We start from the raw sequence: 23,389 nt of genomic DNA on the forward strand, positions 1-23,389 counted from the left end.
ACCCACTGAGCCATCTCACCAGCGCCCCCCCCCCCCCCCCGTATATATTTTTAAATGAGTCTTAGTTTTTTGAGTTTTTTGAGTCAGCACTAGCAAACATTCGGGTGATTTCAATTTTTCTTCTCCCAAATCTACAATGGAAGTGCTATGACCCTACAGGTATTCTCATATTTCATTGTGTTTGTTGGCAGCCGAGCAGAGATTCCCATGCCTAACAGTGGTTTTCCTTATGGTATTACCAAGCTTCAGTTTCTTTTTTCTTTTTAAAATTGGTTTATTTATTTTTTTATTTTATGTGCACTGTTTTGCCTGCATGGATGTCTCTAAGAGAATGTTGGATCCTCTGGAACTGGAGTTAGAGATAGTTGTGAGCTGCCATGTAGATGCTGGGAATTGAATCCCGGGTTCTCTGAAAGAGCATCTAATGCTCTTGACTGCCAGCCTTCTCTCCTGCCCCCAACTTAAGTTCTTTTTTCTTTTTCTTTTTCTTTTCCTTTTCCTTTTGGTTTTTTGTTTTTTGTTTTTTTGAGACAGGGTTTCTCTGTGTAGCTCTGGCTGTCCTGGAACTCACTTTGTAGACCAGGCTGGCCTCGAACTCAGAAATCCACCTGCCTCTGCCTTCCGAGTGCTGGGATTAAAGGCGTGTGCTACCACGCCTGGCCCCAACTTAAGTTCTTAATGAAATACTTTTTATCATTTCTGAAGTGGTTAGAAAAGATTAATTGTATGTTAATTTACAATTTAACTTATTTCTAATAAATATTTCAAAGTATGTTTCAATTAAGGGCTATTCAGATGGATCTTGAATAAATCACAAGTTGATTTTATTATTACTGATAACAGTTAATTTTTTTTTTCATTTTTTTAAAAAGATTTATTTATTTTATCTATGAGTACGCTGTTGCTGTCCTCTGACACACCAGAAGAGGGCATCAGATCCCATTATAGATGGTTGTGAGCCACCATGTGGTTGCTGGGAATTGAACTCAGGACCTCTGGAAGAGCACTTAGTGATCTTAACCACTGAGCCATCTCTCCAGCCCTTTTTCTTTCTATTTTTTTTAAAGATTTATTTATAATTATACATAAGTACACTGTAGCTGTCTTCAGATGCACCAGAAGAGGGCGTCAGATCTTATTAGGGGTGGTTGTGAGCCACCTTGTGGTTGCTGGGATTTGAACTCAGGACCTTTGGAAGAGCAGTCACTGAGTGCTCTTACCTGCTGAGCCATCTCACCAGCCCTCTCCAGCCCTTTTTCATTTTTAAATATATTCTTTTATGCCTGTTTGGAGAGAAATGAGTGTCTAAACAAGGATGTTAAAGGTGTTTGTTAGATGAGAAGAGTGTAGTGATAGAGTCGTAAGCTGGAAGGACCTGACAAGGATCACAGAGATATTTGTAGGTGGTGGATCTGTGTGTGTGGCTCAGAGGAGAGTGATACTGCCTTCTCTTTTCTTTATTAGCTGTTATTTAGCTTCTGGGTCAAGTGGTAGAGATCTGACACTCAGTTCTCACTTTCCCTTACAGACGGGCTTGTCTGTAGTCACCATTGTGAATGTGAGTGAGTAGTGGGTTTCACACTTGTGTGTGGTGGGTGCCAGTCTTTTCTCCTAGGAAATGAAGGCAGTTTATTCTCTTGTTTTCAAACCTTAGGAATTCCTAACCATTAGAGCTTTTAAAGTGGTAATGCTGTTCTGTTGCTTGTTACGCATTGTTCTAATTACAGTGGCTTTAAATGCAGGCTCAGAATTTCTCAAAACCCTGTTTTCCAGATAATGCTTATGATCCTGATGTGAATGCTAAACAGATCTGGATCGATAAAACAGTGATTAGTGACCATATATGCTTGACATTCACTGATAATGGCAACGGGATGACAGCAGATAAGTTACATAAAATGCTAAGGTAAAAACGTGTTACAGTTTGGGGAATGATGACTTCTGTCTTGAAAATTATCCTGTGTCATGCAAAAAACCATTTCATAGCCTTAAGCTTTGTCTTTAAAACCTGAAATGCTATGCCTACAGTGTGGTTAGGTCTTCTGTTATTTTCTACAGCCAGGCTATGCACACCACTTCATATCCCCACCATGCTCAGCATCCCTGCCCATATCTGCCTTACTTAAAATTCCAGCATCCCTTTGGGATTGTATAATAGCTATTTTTACTTGGTATAAATTAGACTTAACTTGTGTTTCTAATGGGATTTACTATTGGAGATGGGGAGTTGTCTTTAAAGAGACTGAAGAGGCATAAAATAGTCAGGTGTGTCTGCAGTGGGTGCTGAAGTGTACAGTAAAGCAGAGGGAGAGTCTAGATGCAGAAGCCTTCAGTTGTCTCCTAAATGTCTCTTATGCTGCCAAACAGTCAGATTGACCCCATCATTACATGCCACAGTCTTGTGTAGAACATGAGAATTGTTCAGATCTAGAGGAAATGGTACTTACGCCTGCCGCACGTAATAACCCAGACGTTTAGCCAGACATTCCAGGTGCTGAGCTGGTGGAAGTGCCTGAAATGCATTCCTTTCAGAGATGTGAAAAGACATCAAGGGAGGTCACAGTAATGTGCCCAAGACCACACTCCCAGGATGGGTGGAGTCACCATTTTAACCAGGCTTTTTACTTGGTACTACACTTATTAAATTTATTAAATTTTAATACTTAATTTTTAAATATGAAAGAATATGAATGTTTATTGTTTAACTCTTTCTTTTTAGCTTTGGCTTCAGTGACAAAGTCACCATGAATGGTCATGTCCCAGTTGGATTGTACGGGAATGGCTTCAAGTCAGGTTCTATGCGACTGGGCAAAGATGCAATGGTTTTTACCAAAAATGGAGAAACCATGAGTGTGGGCTTCTTGTCTCAGACCTACCTGGAAGTCATAAAGGCGGAGCACGTTGTTGTCCCGATCGTGACGTTCAACAAACACCATATCCTTTTGATTGTGGAATGAATGCTGCAGAGAAACAAACAAACAAACAAAAATGAAAAGAATGGAACATTGCTTTTTATTTCCTTTAGTTCTTGTCTTGCCGTGTCTTCTCTTGTTTTAGGAAGGGTTCTTTCATGTTATTCAGGCTTGTCTGCAGACTACTGACCTCCATCCCATGCAAGCAAGAGCTGGGATTAAGAGCGTACAACACCTCACTCGTCCAAACTTCTGTTGTTTTTAAAATGATTATTTTATCTGTATAGGCTCTGTCTGCACTGTAGATGTGTGCATTTGTGGTGTCTGCAGAGATCAGAAGGCGTTGCTTCCCCTGGTTCTGCGCACACACGGGCCATGCATGACGTTAGGAGTCAGTTCTCTCCCTACCATGTGGGTCCCAGGAATTGAACTCAGGCCTTCAGGCTGGATGTTTGGTAGATTTTTACTTACTGAGCCATATTGCAGCCACCAACTACTTTGACACAACAGAGCACAAAAGTTCCAATTTCTTTGACTCCTTGACACCTTTTCTTTTCTTTCTTTTTCTTTTTGAGACACAGTCTTAATATCTAGCCTTGCAGCCTAACCTCACCTGGCCTAGAACTTGCTACATAGACCAAGATGGCCTCTGCCTCCCAGATTTCCTCTGCCTTCCAAGTGCTGGAATGAAGGGTGTATACCACCACTCCTAGCTTCCCTTGGCTGTGAGCTGCCATGTGGGTGCTAGGAATAGAACCTCCCCCTATAAGAGCAGCAAGTGCTCTTAACCACTGAACTAAACTCCAGCTCCCAAACTCTTGGGGGGTGGGTTTGTTTGTTTTTATTTTTGTTTTTGTTTTTTAAATCATATATATTCCAAATCCTGTCTGTATATACTTTCTTTACTCTGTGTCTAAAGTTGAGGGTTTGTTTTTCTTTCTTTCCTGGAAATATACAATGGAAATCTTTAACATAATATGGTTATGGTTGTGGTGTTTGCTTTTTTATTTTTTTATTAGTTGGTTGGTCTCACTAGGTAGCCCTGACTGGTCTTAAAGTCAGAGATTGCCTGCCTCTCCATCTCCCTCCTGTGTGCTGGGTGCCACCATGCCTAGCTGTGTTACTTTTTATCTAGGGCTGGAGATGAGGTCTGTAGTAGAGTTCTGTTCTGATACATATGAGGACCTGGGTTTGAGTTGCAGTCCCACTGAGCAGAGACTTAACTCCACAGGCCTCCTTTTTCTTAGACATGATTTCAGAATGGGGTGGAATGCAGCCTTAGCCTCTTATGCAGCAAGGATTATAAGCATGGACCACTTTGCTTATTATACTGTTCCTTATTTCAAGCTTATTGTAGATTAATAAAAAAGACAATGTTGGCCTATCTCAAAAGTTTTCCTACTAACAGTGAAGAGTGAGATGGCTTTAGAAACTCATTGACCTATAGCACTGAGTTATCTAGAAGGAATGCATTTGCTCCCTTCCCATTTTACAGGTTGAGGTAAGGTTGCCTTAAACTCATAGCCCTCTACCCTCAGTTGGGATGCAGGTGTCCTCCCTCAGCTGGGGTGCAGGTGTCATCCCTCAGCTGGAGTGCAAGTGTCCTCCCTCAGCTGGGGTGCAGGTGTCATCCCTCAGCTGGAGTGCAAGTGTCCTCCCTCAGCTGGGGTGCAGGTGTCATCCCTCAGCTGGAGCGCAAGTGTCCTCCCTCAGCTGGAGTGCAAGTGTCCTCCCTCAGCTGGGGTGCAGGTGTCTCCCCTCAGTTGGGGTGCAGGTGTCTCTCCTATAACATGCTCATTCCTCATCTTTCTTTTTGTTCATTAGAACTTATGTTACTGTTTTAAGACTTAAAAATATTTAGGAATTGGTTTCTATTGAAGTTATTAAAGCTGGTTCCCGTATTACAATTATGTAAAACTTGTTGATTTCAATCTTTAACTAAGGACATACGTCAGATGATTAATTTAACAGAATCAAAAGCAAGCCTAGCAGCAATTCTGGAACATTCTCTGTTTTCTACGGAACAGAAATTACTGGCAGAACTCAATGCTATCATGGGTAAGAAGGGGACAAGAATCATCATTTGGAATCTCAGAAGGTAAATGGAGACCTGTTGGTAGTTGACCATTGGGAGGTGAAGTGCATGCGCAGTATGGTTGCATTATGTCTAACCCTTGTTGCACAGAGTTGAAATGAATGCAAAACACATTCGTTGGCATTGAGCCCACTTTGTCTTCAAAGAGTCACTTTTCAATTGCTCTTAGTCCTGTCATTCAGTTCCCAGCAGCACTGTATAGTAGTACTTCATTCTCGGGCTAAAACCAAAAAAACCTACCTGAGAAATACTAGATACTCTGGCTGCTGAAAATTAGGTCGCATGAGCTACCAATCCAGTAAATAGTGAGAGTTTTGCCTTGCTAAAATTTTATGGTTCTTGAGTTTGAGATGGCTCAGTGGATAAAGCTAAGCTTGCAGCCAAGCCTGATAACATGAGTACAAGCCTTCCCTCAGATCTCTCTCTCTCTCTCTCACTCTCTCACTCACTCACACACACACTAAATAAATGAATAAAATAGTTAAAAACTAAAATTAGTAATTCTTTGTCTTTGGGTACAATCTTTTGCAATTAAGAATTTTAAAATAAATATTAATAGTGAAATGCATATAATTCATTGAGCCATAGAAATAAAGCAGTAATGGCATTAAAACTAAAGCATTTTAGAATTAGTTTTTGTTTGTTTGTTTGTTTTTGGTTTTCTTTCTAATACTCTCTTTCCTTTTGCTTACATTTACCGTCTTGTCCTTCCTCCTGGTTATTTTCTTTCTCTTCGGTCAAACTCTCCAGTTTCTTTTGCAGTAACTGGTTACCTATGTGCACTCCAGCTCCGTTACCCTTTATCAGTTTCCTCTAGGTGTTAATAGTGCCAGGGTATTTTCCTTGATGCAGTGCAATACAGTCAGGTACTTGGCTCAGTACAGAAGCATCACAGCACACTGTGGCCACACTTGCTTCTCTGCTGTGCTTCTCTAGTCCTGGCAACCTCTGACCTTGACCCATTGCTTGATCTTGTGGTTTCAAAAAGTTACCTAAAAGATAATTCCAGATGTGAAACTCCTGGGATCCATGCTGGTGTTTCCAGGTCTTGGTGTTTATCAGTATAGTAGTGTCCTGTTTTTCACGCTGACATTCCATTGTGAGTTCAGCTCCATCGTTTTCCATCTCACCTGTTAAAGAACATGTGTGGTTTGTAGCCTGGCACTACTAGAGATACTGCTGTGTGCTGGGAGTCCGTGGAGGTGCATACCTTTACCCTAATCCCAGCTCTCTGGAGGTAGAGGCAAGCAGATCTCTTGGGCTTGAGGCCACTTTAAAGAGTAAGTTTCAGGATAGCCAGGGCTACAGAGACACCCTATTTTGAAAAAACAAAACCAAACCAAAACAAAAAAATAAAAAACATTGCTGCAAACATTGCTGCAGGCATGCATCTCTTGGGAATGCCCAGGAGCGTAGTTTGTAGGTTCTATGGTGGCTGTATTGTTAGGCAGACTCTGCAGAGGAGCTGCACCATTTTATGATGTAGGCAGGCATGGGTGCTGACAAACATGATGCCGTTTTTTCCTTTATCTTCCTGAGTGCTTTTTATGTGGCTTTGATGGGTTTGTTTTTGCCTTTTGACCCCTTGCCTATGGTTTGCTTGCACATCCATCCACCATTCATTCATTTCCCTACCACTTTGTATTTGCTTATTTTTCTTGATGTGAAGTTAAAGTTTCCTTTTCTAATTTTTTTCTTACAGTTACAAAAATGCAACAGAATTTGATTTTGAAAAGGATAAATACGACATCAGAATTCCTGAGGATTTAGATGAGACTGCAGGGAGGAAAGGGTACAAGAAACAAGAAAGAATGGACCAAATTGCCCCTGAGAGTGACTATTCCTTAAGGGTATGTACTAACTCTTGTTGGAAATGAGCAATCAAGAAGTACTAACAGCCGGGTGTGGTGGCGCACGCCTTTGATCCCTGCACTCGGGAGGCAGAGGCAGGTGGATTTCTGAGTTCAAGGCCAGCCTGGTCTACAAAGTGAGTTCCAGGACAGTCAGGGCTATACAGAGAAAACCTGTCTCGAAAAACAAAAACAACAACAACAAAAAGTACTATAACTGTTAGCAGGCTTGTGTTAGCCACTTGGGGGTGGAGGCCAAAGGGTCTAGAGTTCAAGGTCACCCTTACCTACATAGAGAGTTTGAGGATAGCTCGGGTTGCAGAGCAGGAAGGGAGAGAGCCTTGTTGTAATTATTACAGTGCTTTTTCATTTCCAGTCTGTAATTAGTTTATTTGAATTGAGGAATCAGTGCATCTTATGGTGACCATACTGATTAATGAAGTCACAGAACATCATACTCAGTGCTTTAAAATGCCAGTGTTGTAGGAGACACATGGTTATCCTTGATTTGTCTAAAGCTAGATAATATATGGTAATGACATTTTGTGGTATCTCTTGATTTAGAAGTAAGTTATGCTTATAAGATACAGTGTATTAGTTGTCTCCCAGCAGACAAGGATAAGCAGGTGGGTTTATTTTTGGCTTCAGTTCTAAGGTGTGTGTGTGATAGGAGGGACGGCAGCTGATAGTCACATTGTGTCCTCAGAGGGCTCAGCTGATTGTCTTAGTTTATGTAGCTTGGGACCCCCAACCCAGGGAATGACCTAATCTAGAAAATCCTCCAGAGACTCTCCCAGAGATGGTCTCCAAGGTGATTATCAATTGTGTTTAGGTGACAGTTTGAACATAATGTTTACAAGTGTGATGATAATGCATCTTTTCCTAAGGTCTGAGTAATTACAACAGCAAATGTACACTATTTCTTATCACATCCTGTTACTGGGATGTGCCACTGTTGTTAGTCATGCCTGTGTGTGAGCAGGTCCCAGGCCTGAGAAGAGACAGTGGCAGTGCAGCGCTTAGCACACAGTGTGATGCGCTGTTTTCCAAGACTGTGAGTGAGTTTTAGAAAGGACATCAGACCCTGAAATCGGGAGCCGGGGAAAAGTAAGAAGTGTTGAGGTTTTGCTTCTCTGCTGAGCCTTTTCTCCATCCGAGTCACTCAGCACATTTCCTTCAGAGATCCCTCATAGCAGTGGGGAGTGGGGGGGAGGAACGTGTTAGTGCAATGTTGGTTAGCTTTCTGAAGTTAGCTTTTCTTAACTTTTTGAGATAAGGTCTTCCTGCATAGCCTAGACTTGTCTCACATCTCAGTCTTCCTGTCTCCGCTTTCTAGTTACTGGGGCCACAGGCATGTTACCCCATAACTATGCCTAGCTACAGTTGCCCGTGTTAAATGAAGACAAGCAGGGCATGGTAACGCACATCTTTTTTTCAGCACTCTGGACAGCTCAGGCAAGAAAGAGGCTTGAGGCTAGCCTGGGCTACAAAGTGAGACCCTGTTACAAAAATTCCTTCCCAAAAGGAAAGAAATGAAAGCATACTTTGAGTCAGGTATGTTAGCACAGTCCTGTGATCCAGCACTTGAGATCATGGATGGAAAAGATGAGGGTGCAAGGTTCTCAACTGCATAGGAGTGAGTTAAGGCAAGACTTTCCAAGGAAAAACCTGGCCCAGCTTATAATAGCCTCTTGTTTGAATTTGAAATTGCTTGTTAGTTCTTACCTAATAAATTGTTTGTCTTTAGATTATAAACTTTGACCACACCCCCCCCCCCCCAGTCCCAAGGGCTATGGCTGTCAGTGTCAGAGCCACTGAAAGCTAGTCTGTGACACACTTGATCTCTTTGTTCCCTTCACACAGCATTATTGATGAACTTCCTGCTGACCCTGACCCATTTTTTCTGAAAGGGTATATATATATAGGATCTTGTGCTGGTAATAAACTTGCTAACATGAGCCGTCAGCTTGTGTAGTTTTCCTGACCCCAGTTTTATTTTCTCAGCTCCCTCCCACCCCCGACACCCCACAATCCAGACCCTCCTTCCTCCACTTTCTTGCCAGGTTCCTGTGTACGTTTTGTAAAAACTTAAGTAATATACATGGTACTTCACAGTGGTCCTAGTGTCATTGACTGTCAAGTAGTGGGACCTGGGACAATAGAGCTGACATAAAGCAAACTAAAGTCTTATGCAATGACCAACTTTATTCCGAACCTCAGACAGTTTATATTCCAAGGTTGTGAGTAAAGTTCTCATGAGTTCAAGTTGTACACAACCAACAGAAGAAGCTGAGTATGTTTCTCCATGAAGGCATGCGTATAAAGGGCAGTTAAACGTTACATCGAATAACAATAGCAAGCAGTAATACAGAGTAATCTGAAGTAAACAACCTACTACACCACTACACCTGGGAGAAGTTCCCAGGTATAGGAACACAAAAATGTGGTCCAAGAACAATTCCATGTTTTAAAGAAAGTGGGGTCACAAGTCTCTTGTTTTCTTGAGTTTTCATAAGCACTCGGAATTCTCCTCACATGGCTCCCTGTGTTCCATCAATTGAGTTTATTTTTTAATACTTTTTTGAGACAAGGAGATACTCCCACTTCAGCTCTGAGAGTTCAAGTAGGTGTGGTGGTGTTGGACCCCCAAATACGGGAACCCCCACTCTAGTCCAGGGACAGGAAGCACCCACGAACACAAGAATCCTCTCGTGTTGCAAGACGCACGAGGCTTTATTGGCAGAGCTCTGGGCCGACACGTACCTCGTGCAGGAGGCAGGGGATTCGACCCCGGGGCTCGGAAGCTAAGGGTTTTTAAAGAAGCAAAGGGCTAGGAGTACAAGGAATTTTGACAAAGGCACGGGATTGGTTCTTTAACAGAAAGATTACAGGTCAGCAAAAAGGGGTATCAGGGCTTTGTTCCTGTGGGCTGGGGGCTTATCTTTGTTCACATAACAACCAGTAACCAATTGATGTATGGCTTTACCCGGCACCAAGGGGTAACAGACAGAGGGGAGGTTCCGGCCAGGTGGTGCTGACTCAGACAAGATAGCCCTGCTTGTCCTCGGATTGAGGGGAGGTTCCAGCCAGATGGTGTCGACCCAGATAATGTAGCCCCATTTGTCCTTGAATACCTTTTCATCTTTACAGCCAAGATGTTCTTAGGAATGCCTTAACATCAGCCCTGCCCTGGCATGCCTGGGCGCTGTTCTGCTTTGTTCTCAGTCCCAGGCCGGGCGTGGGCTCTTAAACAAGTTACAATATTCCATCTTCCTTCAGTGGCGCACACCTGTGATGCTCACCTCAGGGAGACAGAAGCAGGGCAGGGCAGAGCCTCCCTTATCTGTATGTTGACTTTTAGGTAGATTATGCTATTTTGAGAAACTGTCTCAGTTTTTTCTAAAAATCAGAATAACTAATATAATTTTGTGCTGTTATTACCTGAGTCCTAAATCTAGGGCCTAATACCATGTTTACCTCTGAACTATGCCCCCATCTCTGTAGACTGTACTATTTTATTAAGGAATTATGTGTTTGTTACAAAGAATGTACTTTCTTTTTTTGTTTGTTTTGTTTTTGTTTTTTGTTTTTGTTTTTCCGAGACAGGGTTTCTCTGTGTAGCCCTGGCTGTCCTGGAACTCACTGTGTAGACCAGGCTGGCCTGGAAATCTGCCTGCCTCTGCCTCCTAAATGCTGGGATTAAAGGCGAGAGTCACCATGCCCGGCTCTTTTTAAATTAATATCTGAGTAATGTTGAACAAACTTGTGAATGGTTGTTTAGAAAGGAAGCATTTGTTCTATTTCTTTGCAGGCTTACTGCAGCATTTTATACCTTAAACCAAGAATGCAGATCATCATACGTGGACAGAAAGTGAAGACACAACTAGTTTCAAAGAGTCTTGCCTACATTGAACGTGATGTTTACCGACCTAAATTTTTAGTATCCTTTATTTATAATATGTAAGCATAGCAAAGCATATTCAAAATCATTTGCTATTTTTCTTTTTATCCTTATAACAGTTTTTTAAATTTCATTTGTGTGTGTGTAGATCAGAGGACAACTTGCAGGAGTCCTTTCACCATGTGTGTTCCAGGGATTAAACTCAGTTTGTCAACATACTGGCCAGCATCTTTATTCTCTGATCTATCTCACCAGCCCTCTCTCATAGAGTTCCACGCTCCAGATTGCTTTTCTACATCTACTTTAGGTGTGATTCTGGACACTGGCTGATTCCAAGCCCTCTTAAAAATATTTATTTTTATTTTATGTGTTGAGTGTTTTGCCTTTATATGTATTTGTACCATTTGGATACCTGGTGCCCAAGGAGATCAGTAGAGTCTGTCAGTCAGATCCTGTGGTACTGAGATGGTTGTGAGCTGAGAATCCAATTGTATCCAAGACGAGGTCATCTGTCCAGCCCTGTATGTTGGGGTTTATTAGTAATATAGACTGGGTCATTGGAAGGGAATGAATTCAGAATTTTCCTTAATATTTTTTAAGACTAGAACAGTGAGAATTACTTTTGGATTCAACTGCAGAAATAAAGATCACTATGGGATAATGATGTATCACAAAAACAGACTCATCAAGGCTTATGAAAAAGTAGGATGTCAGTTAAAGGTAAGATTTTTATACCGGTAGTGTATTAGGTTAGAGGTCATTTTAATGTGGTTTTGTTTTTTTTCTTTTTGCTCATGACTTTTTTGGTGTCTTTTTTTGAAGGTGGGAAGGGGTGTTTGTTTTTTTGAGACAGGGTCTCTTTATATAGCCCTGGCTCTGCTGGGATTCACTATGTAGCTTAGAGTGGTCTTGAATTAATTCCAGGAGATAGATCTGCTGACCTTTGCCTTCCAAATGCTGGTATTAAGGTGTGTGCCATCCCACCTGGGTAGGCATCAGTCGTTTAAAAGCATTCATTTCTCATTTGATTCCCAGTAGTCTGTCCTACAAGAGGAGAGAGAGAGAACTTATTTTACCTTACAGGTTTGGAAATTGGCACTGGTAAGTATATAGCTTGCTGGGAAGTATAGTTCTGAGGTACAGAAGTACATCAGTGTTTTAAAAACCAGCCTGAAAACCAGTACCCGATAGATTAGCACTGTGCGCCCCCCCACCCCCCTCAGGTTGGCAGGCTTGGTAGCAGGAGCCTGTTCACTGACCTGTCTTTCTGGCCCTAGAATTACTACTGCCCTTTAAAGTAACTTTTATTGTTGTAATGTTTTTTAGGTTGTTAGTCATAACCTACCATGTAGTTTGTTCTGTATATGTTGGAGTATCTGTGTTTTTGAGATACTGGGTGGCAGTTATGAGAATAAGTTGTCCTGGTACAAGGTTTGTTGTTTGATTTAAAAATGAAGCACTTGGGCTGGCGACATGGCTCAGCGGGTAAGAGCACTGACTGCTCTTCCAAAGGTCTTGAGTTCAAATCCCAGCAACCACATGGTGGCTCACAACCATCTGTAATGGGATCTGACACCCTCTTCTGGAGTGTCTGAAGACAGCTACAATGTACTTACATATGATAAATAAATCAAAAAAAAAAAAAGAAGCACTTGAGTGAATTCTCGCCTTCTTCTTGCACAGGGCCTATGTTAGTCTGTGTGCCCTCCTACTTTAGTGCCCACTGCCAAGGTGAGCATATGCTGCAGAGTTTAGGGTTAGGTGCGTTCTCTTTCTTTTCCCCGTGTGTTTTGGTTTTTGTTTTCCTTTATAGTCTCAGTTTTTATAGCATGTCTTATGAGTTGTGCATAGCACGGCAGTGTGGACTTGTTTAGACTGCAGCTCAAGCGTCCGTCGTGTGCTGGTCAGAGGTGTCAGGGTGCGCACTGCTGCTTCTCAGCGCAGCAGGACTGTTCATGTGGGGAGGCGGACTGTGACTCCCATGGCAGGGGATACTCCCTCCGCTTGCTTATCAGTTTGCACACTTCTCAGCTAAACACATGTAGAGTGGATTTGGAAGAAAACTAATATATTTAGGAAGTATTTTTTTAAAAAATCTAAGCACTTACTCGGAAATTTCATGGGAGTCATATAAGATAAAGTATGGTACAGTAAGTTTATGATGTAAATCTTTGTTGAAGGGTATAGCAAGCGTCATGCTTGATGTCTAAAATGCTGTTTTATTATATATATTTCAGGCAAACAACATGGGTGTTGGAGTGGTTGGAATTATAGAATGTAATTTCCTTAAGCCAACTCATAATAAGCAAGATTTTGACTACACTAATGAGTACAGGTATGTTGCCCATTTAAGTCACTAATGCTCTGAGGAAATGTGTTAATAAGATGGCTAGACTAGTCATCCCTCCATTCCTTTAGCCAGAGGATGTATTTGAGATGGGCTCTTGTGTAGCATAGACTGGTTTGACCCAACTATAGTCTATACTGCCTTGAACGTCTGAGCATCTTGCCTATATATACCTTCTGAGTGCTGTGACTACATGTACCCCAGCACCATGCAGGCAGGAATTTGCTCTGTTGTGACTCAAGAGTAATATATCACATTGGGAAAACCAGAATTGTATTACTCTGCTCGTGGTGGGATGCATGACAGCTTGTGAGATGGAAGAAGTCCTGTCAGTTCTCTTTTCTGGATGAGCCACTCACTGTTTTAAAGAGTCTCTTTTTTTAAAGTGTGTATTATATGTATGCGTCTAAGTGTGGGTCTAGCATATGTGAATGCAGGTGTCCAGAAAAGATGTTGGGTCCCCAGGAGCCAAAGTTTCAGGAGGTTGTAAGACAGGTGCCAGGAACTGAACAGACAGACGTCATATGCAAGAGCAATAAGTTATAAGTTCCTTTAACTTCTGCACCATTTCATCACATCCATAGAGTTTCTTTCTGGATTTTTTTTTTTTTTTTATTGCTATGATACAACACTATGACCAAGGCAACTTAGAAAAGAAAGCATTTAACTTGGAGCTTATTTTACAGAGGGTGAGTATGTGACCATCACCAATAGGAGCATGGTGGCAGGTAGGCATGACGCTGGAACCGTGACTGGGAGCCTACATCTTTGTCTACAAGTGCAAGCCAGAGAGAGAAAGCTGAAAAATGGTGTGAGCTTCTGACACTTCAAAGCCCACCCCATAGTGACACACCTCCTCCAAGGCCACACTTTCTGATTCTTCCTAAATAGTTTCACCAACGTGGGGACCAAGTATTTAAAATATGAGCCTATGTCCCCCATTCCATGGCCCACATAGGGACATGGCTGTAATGCTGACTACTCTCAGTCCAACTTTAAGAATCCTCAGTCTTTGATACTCTCAACACAATTCAAAAGTGCAGAGTCTCTTGTGGGACTCAAGGCAGTCTCTTAACTGTAACCCCTGTAACATAAAACAGTGAGTCACATACTTCCAAGAATGGCTTGGAATAGACATTATTATTCCAAAAGCAGGGAGTGAGGACAGTAAGGAAATGCTGGACCAGAACAAGACCAGAACCCATCCAGACAGACTCGCCCTGACGCTCCATATCTGATGTAAAAGGCTGAGATGACTGACTCTTCTGTCTGCTGTTTTGTGTTTGCTTTTGAGACACAGTCTTTGTAGTCCCTGCTGTCCTGGAGCTTGTAGGTCAGGCTGGCCTTGAACTCACAGATATACAGGTTACGTTTGTTTGGTTTTATGTTTATTTTGATCGTCTGTGAAGTCAAGAGAGTAAGTCTGGGAGTCAGTTAGCACACTCCGGTCATCTGGTTGGAGACAAACACCTGTACTTCCTGAGTCACAGTGGAGACCTCTTGGATAGTTTGAGTATTGAAAAACCAGCATCCTTGATCACATTGATTGATAGAAAAGCAGAAATACCAGGCATCTTCATATACACAGAAAGATGCACTTAAAAGTCAGTACCCGTCTGTGAAGTTTGTTGTTCTGGGTTTTTGGTTTTTTTATTTGTTCATTTTATTTTATGTACATGGGTGTTTTGCCTACATCTATGTCTGTGTACCCCTTGTGTGTATTATAATACCTGTGGAAGTCTGCAGAGGGCTATGGATCTCCTGGAACTAAAGTTACAGATGGTTATGAGTTGCCATGTAGGTACCAAGAATCAAACTTGGGTCCTGTTGATGAATACCCTGTGTTCTTAATCACTGAGATTCCTCCAGCCTTTGCTTGATTGAGATAGAGTCTCACTGTTTAGATCTGGTTGGCCTGGAACTTGCTATGCAGATTGGCCTGGCCTTAAACTCACAAAGATCTGCCTGTCTCTGCCTCCTGAATACGGGAATCTAAGGTGTCTGCTACCACACCCAGTCCCCACTTGTGAGGTTTTTAAAGGAACCTTTATACTTATCAATTGAAGGGCATGTTAAACAGTTTATAAAAGGCAAGTGAGCATAATTTCTAATGGTAATTATTGGTAGGCTTCCTCTAAAAGTGAGAGTGAATGAGAGTGGCAGCTATTACATTGTTCTTAAGGCAGTGGCTGGCCAAGTGGCTCAGTGGGTAACGTGCTTGCTGTGCAAGCCTGGCAGCCTGAGTTTGATCCTCAGGGCCCATGATAAAGTTGGGAACAGAAGAGAGAACTCCTGAAAGTTGTCCTCTGACTTCAGCATTTATAACAACACACACATAATATGCGCGCATGAGAACACATAGTGTACAGATTGAAAGACTGGAAAGAAAAGTAACTTTTTCCAGTCAGAGCTGGGCTGCTGACTTAAGACCTATAATCCTAGTGGTGGAAAGCAGAGTAGGGCAGGAGAATTGAGTGTCAAACCCTCAGGTCTATAGACTGAGGTGTGGGACCCCGGCTTAAGAAATACTACTAATAAAGGGGCAAAATCCCCTTCATGGAGTACCTGTGATCAGAAAATATGAAGACCTATAAACTAAGCCACACAACATTGTAGGTTGGGATTCAAACCTCAGATGTAAGTTAGTGTCAGTACTTAATAGGTCGGTCACCTGTTTTACATTCCTGCAAGAACTGTCAGGGCGGGCTGGAGAGATGGCTCAGTGGGTAAGAGCACCCGACTGCTCTTCCGAAGGTCCAGAGTTCAAATCCCAGCAACCACATGGTGGTTCACAACCATCTGTAACAAGATCTGGCGCCCTCTTCTGGAGTGGCTGAAGACAGCTACAGTGTACTAACATATAATAAATAAATAAATCTTTTATTAAAAAAAAAAAAAAAGAACTGTCAGGGCCGCCTAAGACAGTCAGTCCTGCAGAAGAAAGCAGGTGGACTAATCTTGAATGTTTATTGTTTTTTCTCTACTTTATAGTATTTAATCATTGTTAGAGTACACTAAATGTATACTGAGTCTATTTTATGTAAGGATAGACAGATGGTCTTTCATAGCCATTTATGCATCTGATGGTATGGTTTACCTCAGAGATTACAATGTCATGGGAGAATGACGATTTGTACAGAAATGCTGTCTGTGGCAGTCCTAGAAGTAGAGCTCAAGGGTTCCTTCTCACAGGACAGGTGTCCCACTACTGACTCCCCAGCCAGCTAGGCAGGGGTTTATACAGGACCAGAAACAGACAAGAACCAAACCCTCCAAAATAAAAAGGGCCTGCTTGATGTGGGTAAAGAGTATCCCTGATGCCTGTGCAGATTATCGGCTAGTTTTCGAAAACCAATAGTTTGTTAACTAAAGCTGTATATTAATGTACATCCTCTGACCCTGTTCCCACTCTGGGTGTATTCTCAGGAGAAATTAAGGTAGTTGCATAGCTTGAGGTCTGCATATTGATAGTCATTTCTCTCTCTCACTGACACAGATGTAGGCCAGATTAGACCAGATTAAAAGTAGATAAAGGCAGGTTTATTAGGAGGCAGCTCTCAGGTGGGTTCACTGATCTTACAGGTGGAGGTCACACATTCAGGATAAAGCAAAGGGGATTTATAGCACCTAGGCAAGGCACGATGATGACATGCCAGCAAGGAGCTGGGGTTGTGTCCGTACATGGTCAAAAACTGAACCCCTGGGCGGGAACTCTCGGGTGGGTTGCTGGGAACTGATGACATGAACTAGAGTTTTCTCCAAGCAGACAATGTGTGTACACGTATGTGTATGTGTGCTGTGTGTGGTCGTGTGTCTGTGAGTACAGGACTGGGAATGAGGGCACACGGGGTTTCCCAGCTTGTGCAAGGGATGGGCAGGGGTTCCAGCCTAAGGTGTGATGATAAAAAGATTAGGAAGAGTCAAAAAATGTTGCACTGGGAAGGAAGATGAGTTGTCGTCTGGGCATCAGCGTGTAGTTTTATAAAAGGATGTCCTGGAGGGGGTCAAAGTAAAACTCCAGGAATTGAGTGGGAGTGAGTCGCATTGCGATTGCTGTCTGTAATACTCACCTGCCAGACTTAAATATGAAAATCCAGTTTGGGAATTTTTGGCCTTCCTTCTCCTCTTCCTCCTCCTCTTTCTTCTTATTTTCCTCTTCTTCCTTCTTTCTTCTTTCTCTTCCTCCCTCCTCCTTTCTTTTTCTTTTTCTTTTTTTTTTTTTTTTTCCTTTCTCTATGTAGCCCCTGCTGCTCTGGAACTTGCTCTGTAGACCACACTGGCCTTGGAAAACATGGAAATCTGCCTCTGCCTCCCACGTGCTAGGATTAAAGGCAGGCCCCACCATTGCACAACAGAAGATCCCTTTTTAAAAAAAAGCTTTATTTTAAATTCTGAGTGTCACATTGACTTTAAAATCTGATGTTGGCAGGGCATGCTGGCACATGCCCTTAATCCCAGCACTCGGGAGGCTGAGGTGGGCAGATCTCTGTGAGTTTGAGGCTAATCGTTCTACATAGTACTTCTTGAGTAACTAGGACTATGTAGAAAGACCTGTCTCAAAAGCACTTTACATGGCAGCAGCAGCCACGAATCTGTGAGTGATTAGCAAGGAGCCTCTGGCCTCTCAGAAGTTGATAGCCAGCAGAGGACCTGGTGTCCTGCCCTTCTGGTTGCATCATACATATTAGACAAGTGCAGTGTAGCTGACCTTACCTCTAGGCCACTCCGTCCCTTTTCTTTTGTTTCTGCTCACTCCTTACCTTCTAGATAAGTCTAGGAGCTTACAGTGGCCTTTATAGAAAAGAAGATTAGTATAAGAAAAGTAGCATGCTTGAATGGAGATTTTTCCATTCTCATATTCTTTTAATCATTACTAGAGTTCGTTGTTTTATCTTTACCTTTTAAAAATTGACCTTGAATTGATATTTTCTTTTTTCTTGAATTAATGTTATAATTTTTTTTTAAAGGCTTACGATACTAGCACTAGGAGAAAAGCTGAATGATTATTGGAATGAAATGAAAGTGAAAAAAAATGCAGAATATCCTGTAAACTTGCCAGTCGAAGACATACAGTAAGTACTGAGCACTGAATTTTGACATACCGTTAGAGATGATGGTGCTGCTGTGGCCTTCCACAAGCTCAATGTCATGCTAAAAAGTGAATCCACACACTCCAAATTAGTGAGTTGATGTTTGTTAATATCATTTATTTCATCTTGTTTTGTTTTTTATTTAATGTGTATGGGTGTTTGCCACTCTGCACTACCTGTGTGCCTGTTGCTTGCAGAAACTAGACAAGGGCATTGGGTGTCCTTGCACTATTGAAGAGGCAGCAGTAACCAAGGTGCTGGCCCTGTGCCTTTATAAACATGAAAAACTGCCAGCAAAAGTTAATTCAGAGATCTCAGGAAACCAGGGTTGTTAGCTTTACTTCTTGCATTGTAAACTTTGAGTTCATTAGAGGTTTTGTGTTAATAAGGCCTTGTTTATACAGAGCACCTCTTAAGTTTTACCCTGGGTCCACTGTTAAGCAAGCCTCTGAGGTGTAGTCCAGCTCTTGTTTTGTGTGGTTTGCAGGAAAGTCTCAGTAAGTTTTCTCTGGGTCTGAGCTTGAACTCCTGCCTTTGCCTCCCGAGTGCCTTGCCCATAACTGTTCTAAAACTGCACTGAGAACATTACTCAGGAGGGAAGAGAGACATAGCTCAGCCAAAAGGTGCTCTCTAGCAAGTGTGAGGACTCTAGAATCCAGGTGAGATGCTGGGCATGGGGTCATGCACTTGTAATCCCTGCTTGGGCTGGCTGCTCAGTCAGCCTTGCCTGTGTGGTGACTTCTAGGCCAGTGAGAGAACCTGCCTCAAGAAACATAGTGTATAGTGTTGTTAAAGAAAGACTCTGGAGGCTAACCTCTGGCCTTCATAAGCACAAGTATACATGCATGCAAACATACGAAGACAAAGAATTACTTTGTCAACCATATACCTTTGATTCCAGTATTCAGGAGTCTGAGGTAGGTGGATCTATAATTTGGAGGCCAGCCTGGTCCCCATAGCAAATTCCAGGCCATCCAAGCCTACTCATAATGATACCTGACACAGAAATCCAAAAAAAGGGAGAAAAAAAAAAGTTTGATCCAGTCTACAGTTGAAACCCTGTCTCAAAAAGAAAATCTTATATAAAATGAGTCTTCATAATTTCTTTCTTTTTTAAATTTCTTACTTAAGTATATGGATGTATTGCCTGCTGTATATCTCATGGATGTCTGTCATCCCCCTGGCTGTCAGATCCCTGGAAGCGGAGTTAGAGGTAGTTGTGAGAGTGGTGGGACTTGAACCTGGGTCCTCTAGAAAGCAGCTCGTGCTCTTAACCAGTGAGTTGCCTCTCTAGCTAGCTATACATAACTTCTTTCTAAGACTTTTCTCTCCTTCCCTCTCCCACTTCCCACCTCTGATTTTCAAGACAGTGTTTCTCGTGTAACCATGGCTATCCTGGAACTTTGTTTATAGACCAGGCTGTCCTTGAACTCAGATCCACTTGCCTCGCCTCTTAAGTGCTAGGGTTAAAAGAGAACATTCTCCCCTGCTCCTAACCCCTTTAAAGGCAAGGTCTCAGTGCAGGCCTGGCCAGCCTGCAACACAGACATCCTTCTGCCTTCCAAGTGCTAGGATTAAAGATTTTTAAATTGTTCTATTCAAATTGGTGTGTGACTTAACTCCTGAAAGTTACCAATATTTGAAAACTTAGTTTTATATTACAGTAAATGCAGTTTAATCACACAATTTTCAGGATTGGAAATAAGCAGATATATAGTGTGGAAACAACTTAGTAAATAAAGGAAATACTTCAGAGTTGATAATTCCACTTGACTATTTTGTTTTTGTTTTGTTAAAGGAAGCGTCCTGATCAGACATGGGTTCAATGTGACGCTTGTCTAAAGTGGCGAAAGTTACCAGATGGGATAGATCAGCTTCCAGAAAAATGGTATTGCTCCAATAACCCTGACCCACAGTTCAGGTACCATATAGTTGGTGGCACCCTTTCTGGAAAGGCAGAAAGTACTATTGGGGGTGTTTGAACAGTGCTTGTGATGTGTTATTCCATGTGATTTTCCTGCCTAGAAACTGTGAAGTTCCGGAAGAACCTGAAGATGAGGATTTAGTGCATCCTACTTATGAGAAAACCTATAAAAAGACGTGAGTGTTGTGCGAGGGTGGTGAAAAGTGATGTCCAGACCATGAGCAAGGCTTGTCCAGTGTCCTGTGTGTCCAGCACAGGTACCACCTGCACTGATGGCTGTCCTAGCTTCACATATTTCACCGTCTGAGTCCTATTAAGTGACCTGTGCATAGACACTTGCGTTAATGAGCTTATTAGTCTTGACAGAAAAAGTAACATGTACAGTGACAGAAATTGAGGAGCCTGGGCCCAGAGGTTAAAAGACACTGGCTGTTTTCCCAGAGGATCCAGATTTGACCATGCAGTGGCTCTCAGCTGCCTGAAACTACGTTTTCAGAGAGCTCTAAGCATATTGTAAAGCCCTTAAGTCTGGAACCTATTTTCCTGGCCAGTCAGAGTTTGTCAGTTGTCTCTGTTTACCGTGCAACAATTACACTGGTTGAGTTTGCTTAGAGGTGGATACCCCATGAAGATTCTGGAGTAATGGCCTCCTAGAGAGATTTCTAGCTATGTGCTTATCTGTGCTTAACAATCTCCAGGGCGGAGGAAGACTTCCGAATAGTGACCACATAAAGTTATATTTAGAACTTTCCTAAATAGACTCAGACGTGATTTTTTGGGGAAAAGACATAAATTTAAAAAGTTCCTAAGAATGCAACATGCAGAGACCTAAAACCCAAAAGTGAGAGACAGAGTGACAGCAATGACAACGTCCGGCTCAGCACTGCTGGGACTGTGTCAACAGCTGTGCTGGCGTGGTGACTGCCATTGCCAGTGATATGGCTGTGCCAGAGGGCATTGCTGTAATAAATCTTTACAGGTGTTACAGTCGTTTGGATAGCTTAAGTAGTGTGTCTAGTGATAAGCAGGAAGCGGAGGTGGGATAGGTGAAGTAGGGCTACTCTAATACACTGAACATAGAAGGCTAAGGGCTTCTCGTGTAGCTCTGCTATGTTTTGTATTTGTGTGTTACATGTATATTTGTATGTCTATATGGAGACCATGCGTCACTCTCTCTCATGCTCGCACCCCCCCCATCCCTCTCCCCCTCCCTCCCTCCCTCCCCTCTCTTGATAGAGAAGGAGTTACTATGTAGCTCTGGCTGTCCTAGAACTTGCTTTTTGTAAACCAGGCTGTTCTCCCTCTCCCTCTCCCTCTCTCCTAAGCTATATTATTCATTTTGTGTATGATATGGGGACACTAGCTATCCAGATGATTGTGAGCTCTCATGTGGGTTTGGGGAATTTTAGGACCTTTATTCACTCCAGTCGGCCCTGCTCGCTTAGTCCCTGCTCATCCTGGCCCAAAGATTTATTATTATAATTAAGTGCACTGTAGCTGTCTTCAGACACACAAGAGGGCATCGGATCTCATTACAAGTGGTTGTGAGCTACCAGGTGGTTGCTGGTATTTGAACTCAGGACCTTCGGAAGAGCAGTCATTGCTCTTACCCACTGAGCCATCTCACCAGCCCCCCAGGCTATCCTCAGATTCACAGAAATACTCCTGCCTCTCCCTCCCAAGTAGTGGGATTAAAGGTGGAGACCACCACACCTGGCTCTCCCTGGTTTTTGTTTTTGTTTTTTTGAGACACGGTTTCTCTGCATAGCCCTGGCTGTCCTGGAACTCACTCTGTAGACCAGGCTGGCCTCGAGCTCAGAAATCCATCTGCCTCTGCCTCCCGAGTGCTGGGATTAAAGGCGTGCGCCACCACTGCCCCACTCTTTTTTTTTTTTTTTTTTTTTTTTTCCTGAGGCAGGGTTTCTAACTAAGTGGAGGTAGAGCTTTGCTGGCCTGCCAGTGAATGCTAGAGACGCTCCAAATCCCACTACACCAGTGCTGGGGTTACTCATGTCAAGATCAGCTTTTGCTTAGATTCTAGGGCATTGGAACTTGGGTCCTCATGTCTGCTCAAGAGAGCCCCTCACTGACTTAGCCATAACCCAGTGTCTGTGTTGCATTTACTTAAGTTTCGCTGTGGCTTTGGAAGTAATGAAAGCCTTTGCTGTCCTTGTTCATGACCTGTGGCTCAGGCAGACGTTGGGTGTTCACTAAGACTTTTTTCCTTTTTTAAATGAAAGGAGAGAATGTGTGTGGTGGGCGCTTCTCCATAGTCTAAATGCTCACAGTGATGACGGTAGAGCTGAAGCTAGTCAGTTGTAGATGTTTGAGTCATGTGCAACAGATGCAGCCCTTGAAAACAGGATGCGGAATGATGAACAGGTAAATATCAAGGTGCTCATTTTTTCTTTCTTTTAAAGGAGCAAGGAGAGATTCAGGATCAGACAACCGGAAATCCTCCCTCGAATCCTCCCTCAGGTAATGGAACCTTTCATTTCATCATTTCATATCTGTCTTAATTTTTAGCAGTACTTGGCTTAACTGACGCTGAATTGAAAGGAACTTGTTGAATTTACATTCTCTCTCTCTCTCTCTCTCTCTCTCTCTTGTACCCATTCTTGATCTTTTCCCCAAGTCATCCTAGCCCAACAACTTCTTAGACTGTTGAGTTAATGTTTGTTGGGCTATTGCTGAGGTAAGACAGCAATTAAGAATCTTACCAGAAACTCAGACATGCTGAAATAAAGGCAGTACATGTCTGTGGGGTGCACTGCCTTGAGTGGGACATGGCTGTCACACCCCTTCCCACGTGTAGGGCTGTCAGAATCAGAGGTCTGGGGCAGTGGAGAGAACAAATGTGCTCTTAGCTTAGCCCCGTGGGTTAGTTTTCTTTTCTTATGGTCCTAGGAGGTCGACTTTGCCCCAGCGCTTGGCTCTCCCGTCTGTGTGTGGGCAGCTGGGTGTAAAAGGCGCTCGTCCTTACCCAGCTCTATGTGGGCTCTCATACACTTACTTGCTTAGCACTAGGAAGGCTGACACGGAAATCCTGAGGTGGAGGCCAGGCTGCTTGATATGCTGTGGTAGAATGGGTAGGATTCTTTGGCTAAGTGTGACTATTTCTTGGGCAGGAAGTTTTGTTCTGCCTTGGGATATATAAGCTTATTTATAATTGCATTACAGTGCTTTTTAGTGTAGTGTTATGGGTGTAAACAGATCTTCCAAGTCATGAGTATATTAGGGTCACAGTGTGGTGAATCTACACTTGTGCGC

General features: G+C 42.7%; 1 protein-coding gene across 3 annotated transcripts in view; it reads left to right on the forward strand.

Annotated features, from left to right (window-relative positions):
- The window catches only part of Morc3 (microrchidia 3), a 43,957-nt gene that overhangs the window by 10,300 nt on the left and 10,268 nt on the right, over nt 1-23,389 (forward strand). Inside the window, exons 3-14 of one of the 3 annotated variants that reach the window (XM_006523060.3) lie at nt 1,774-1,906; nt 2,533-2,628; nt 2,720-2,934; nt 4,863-5,010; nt 6,710-6,857; nt 10,669-10,797; nt 11,359-11,478; nt 12,996-13,093; nt 18,073-18,177; nt 19,994-20,116; nt 20,221-20,295; nt 22,540-22,597. In XM_006523060.3, the coding sequence (XP_006523123.1) occupies nt 2,591-2,628; nt 2,720-2,934; nt 4,863-5,010; nt 6,710-6,857; nt 10,669-10,797; nt 11,359-11,478; nt 12,996-13,093; nt 18,073-18,177; nt 19,994-20,116; nt 20,221-20,295; nt 22,540-22,597 (1,257 nt within the window). In that variant the 5' untranslated portion in view covers nt 1,774-1,906; nt 2,533-2,590. The other 2 variants (NM_001045529.3, XM_017317059.2) reach the window with 2 other exon arrangements.

This window comes from Mus musculus, chromosome 16, assembly GCF_000001635.26.
Source record: "Mus musculus strain C57BL/6J chromosome 16, GRCm38.p6 C57BL/6J".
Lineage (NCBI taxonomy): Eukaryota > Metazoa > Chordata > Mammalia > Rodentia > Muridae > Mus > Mus musculus.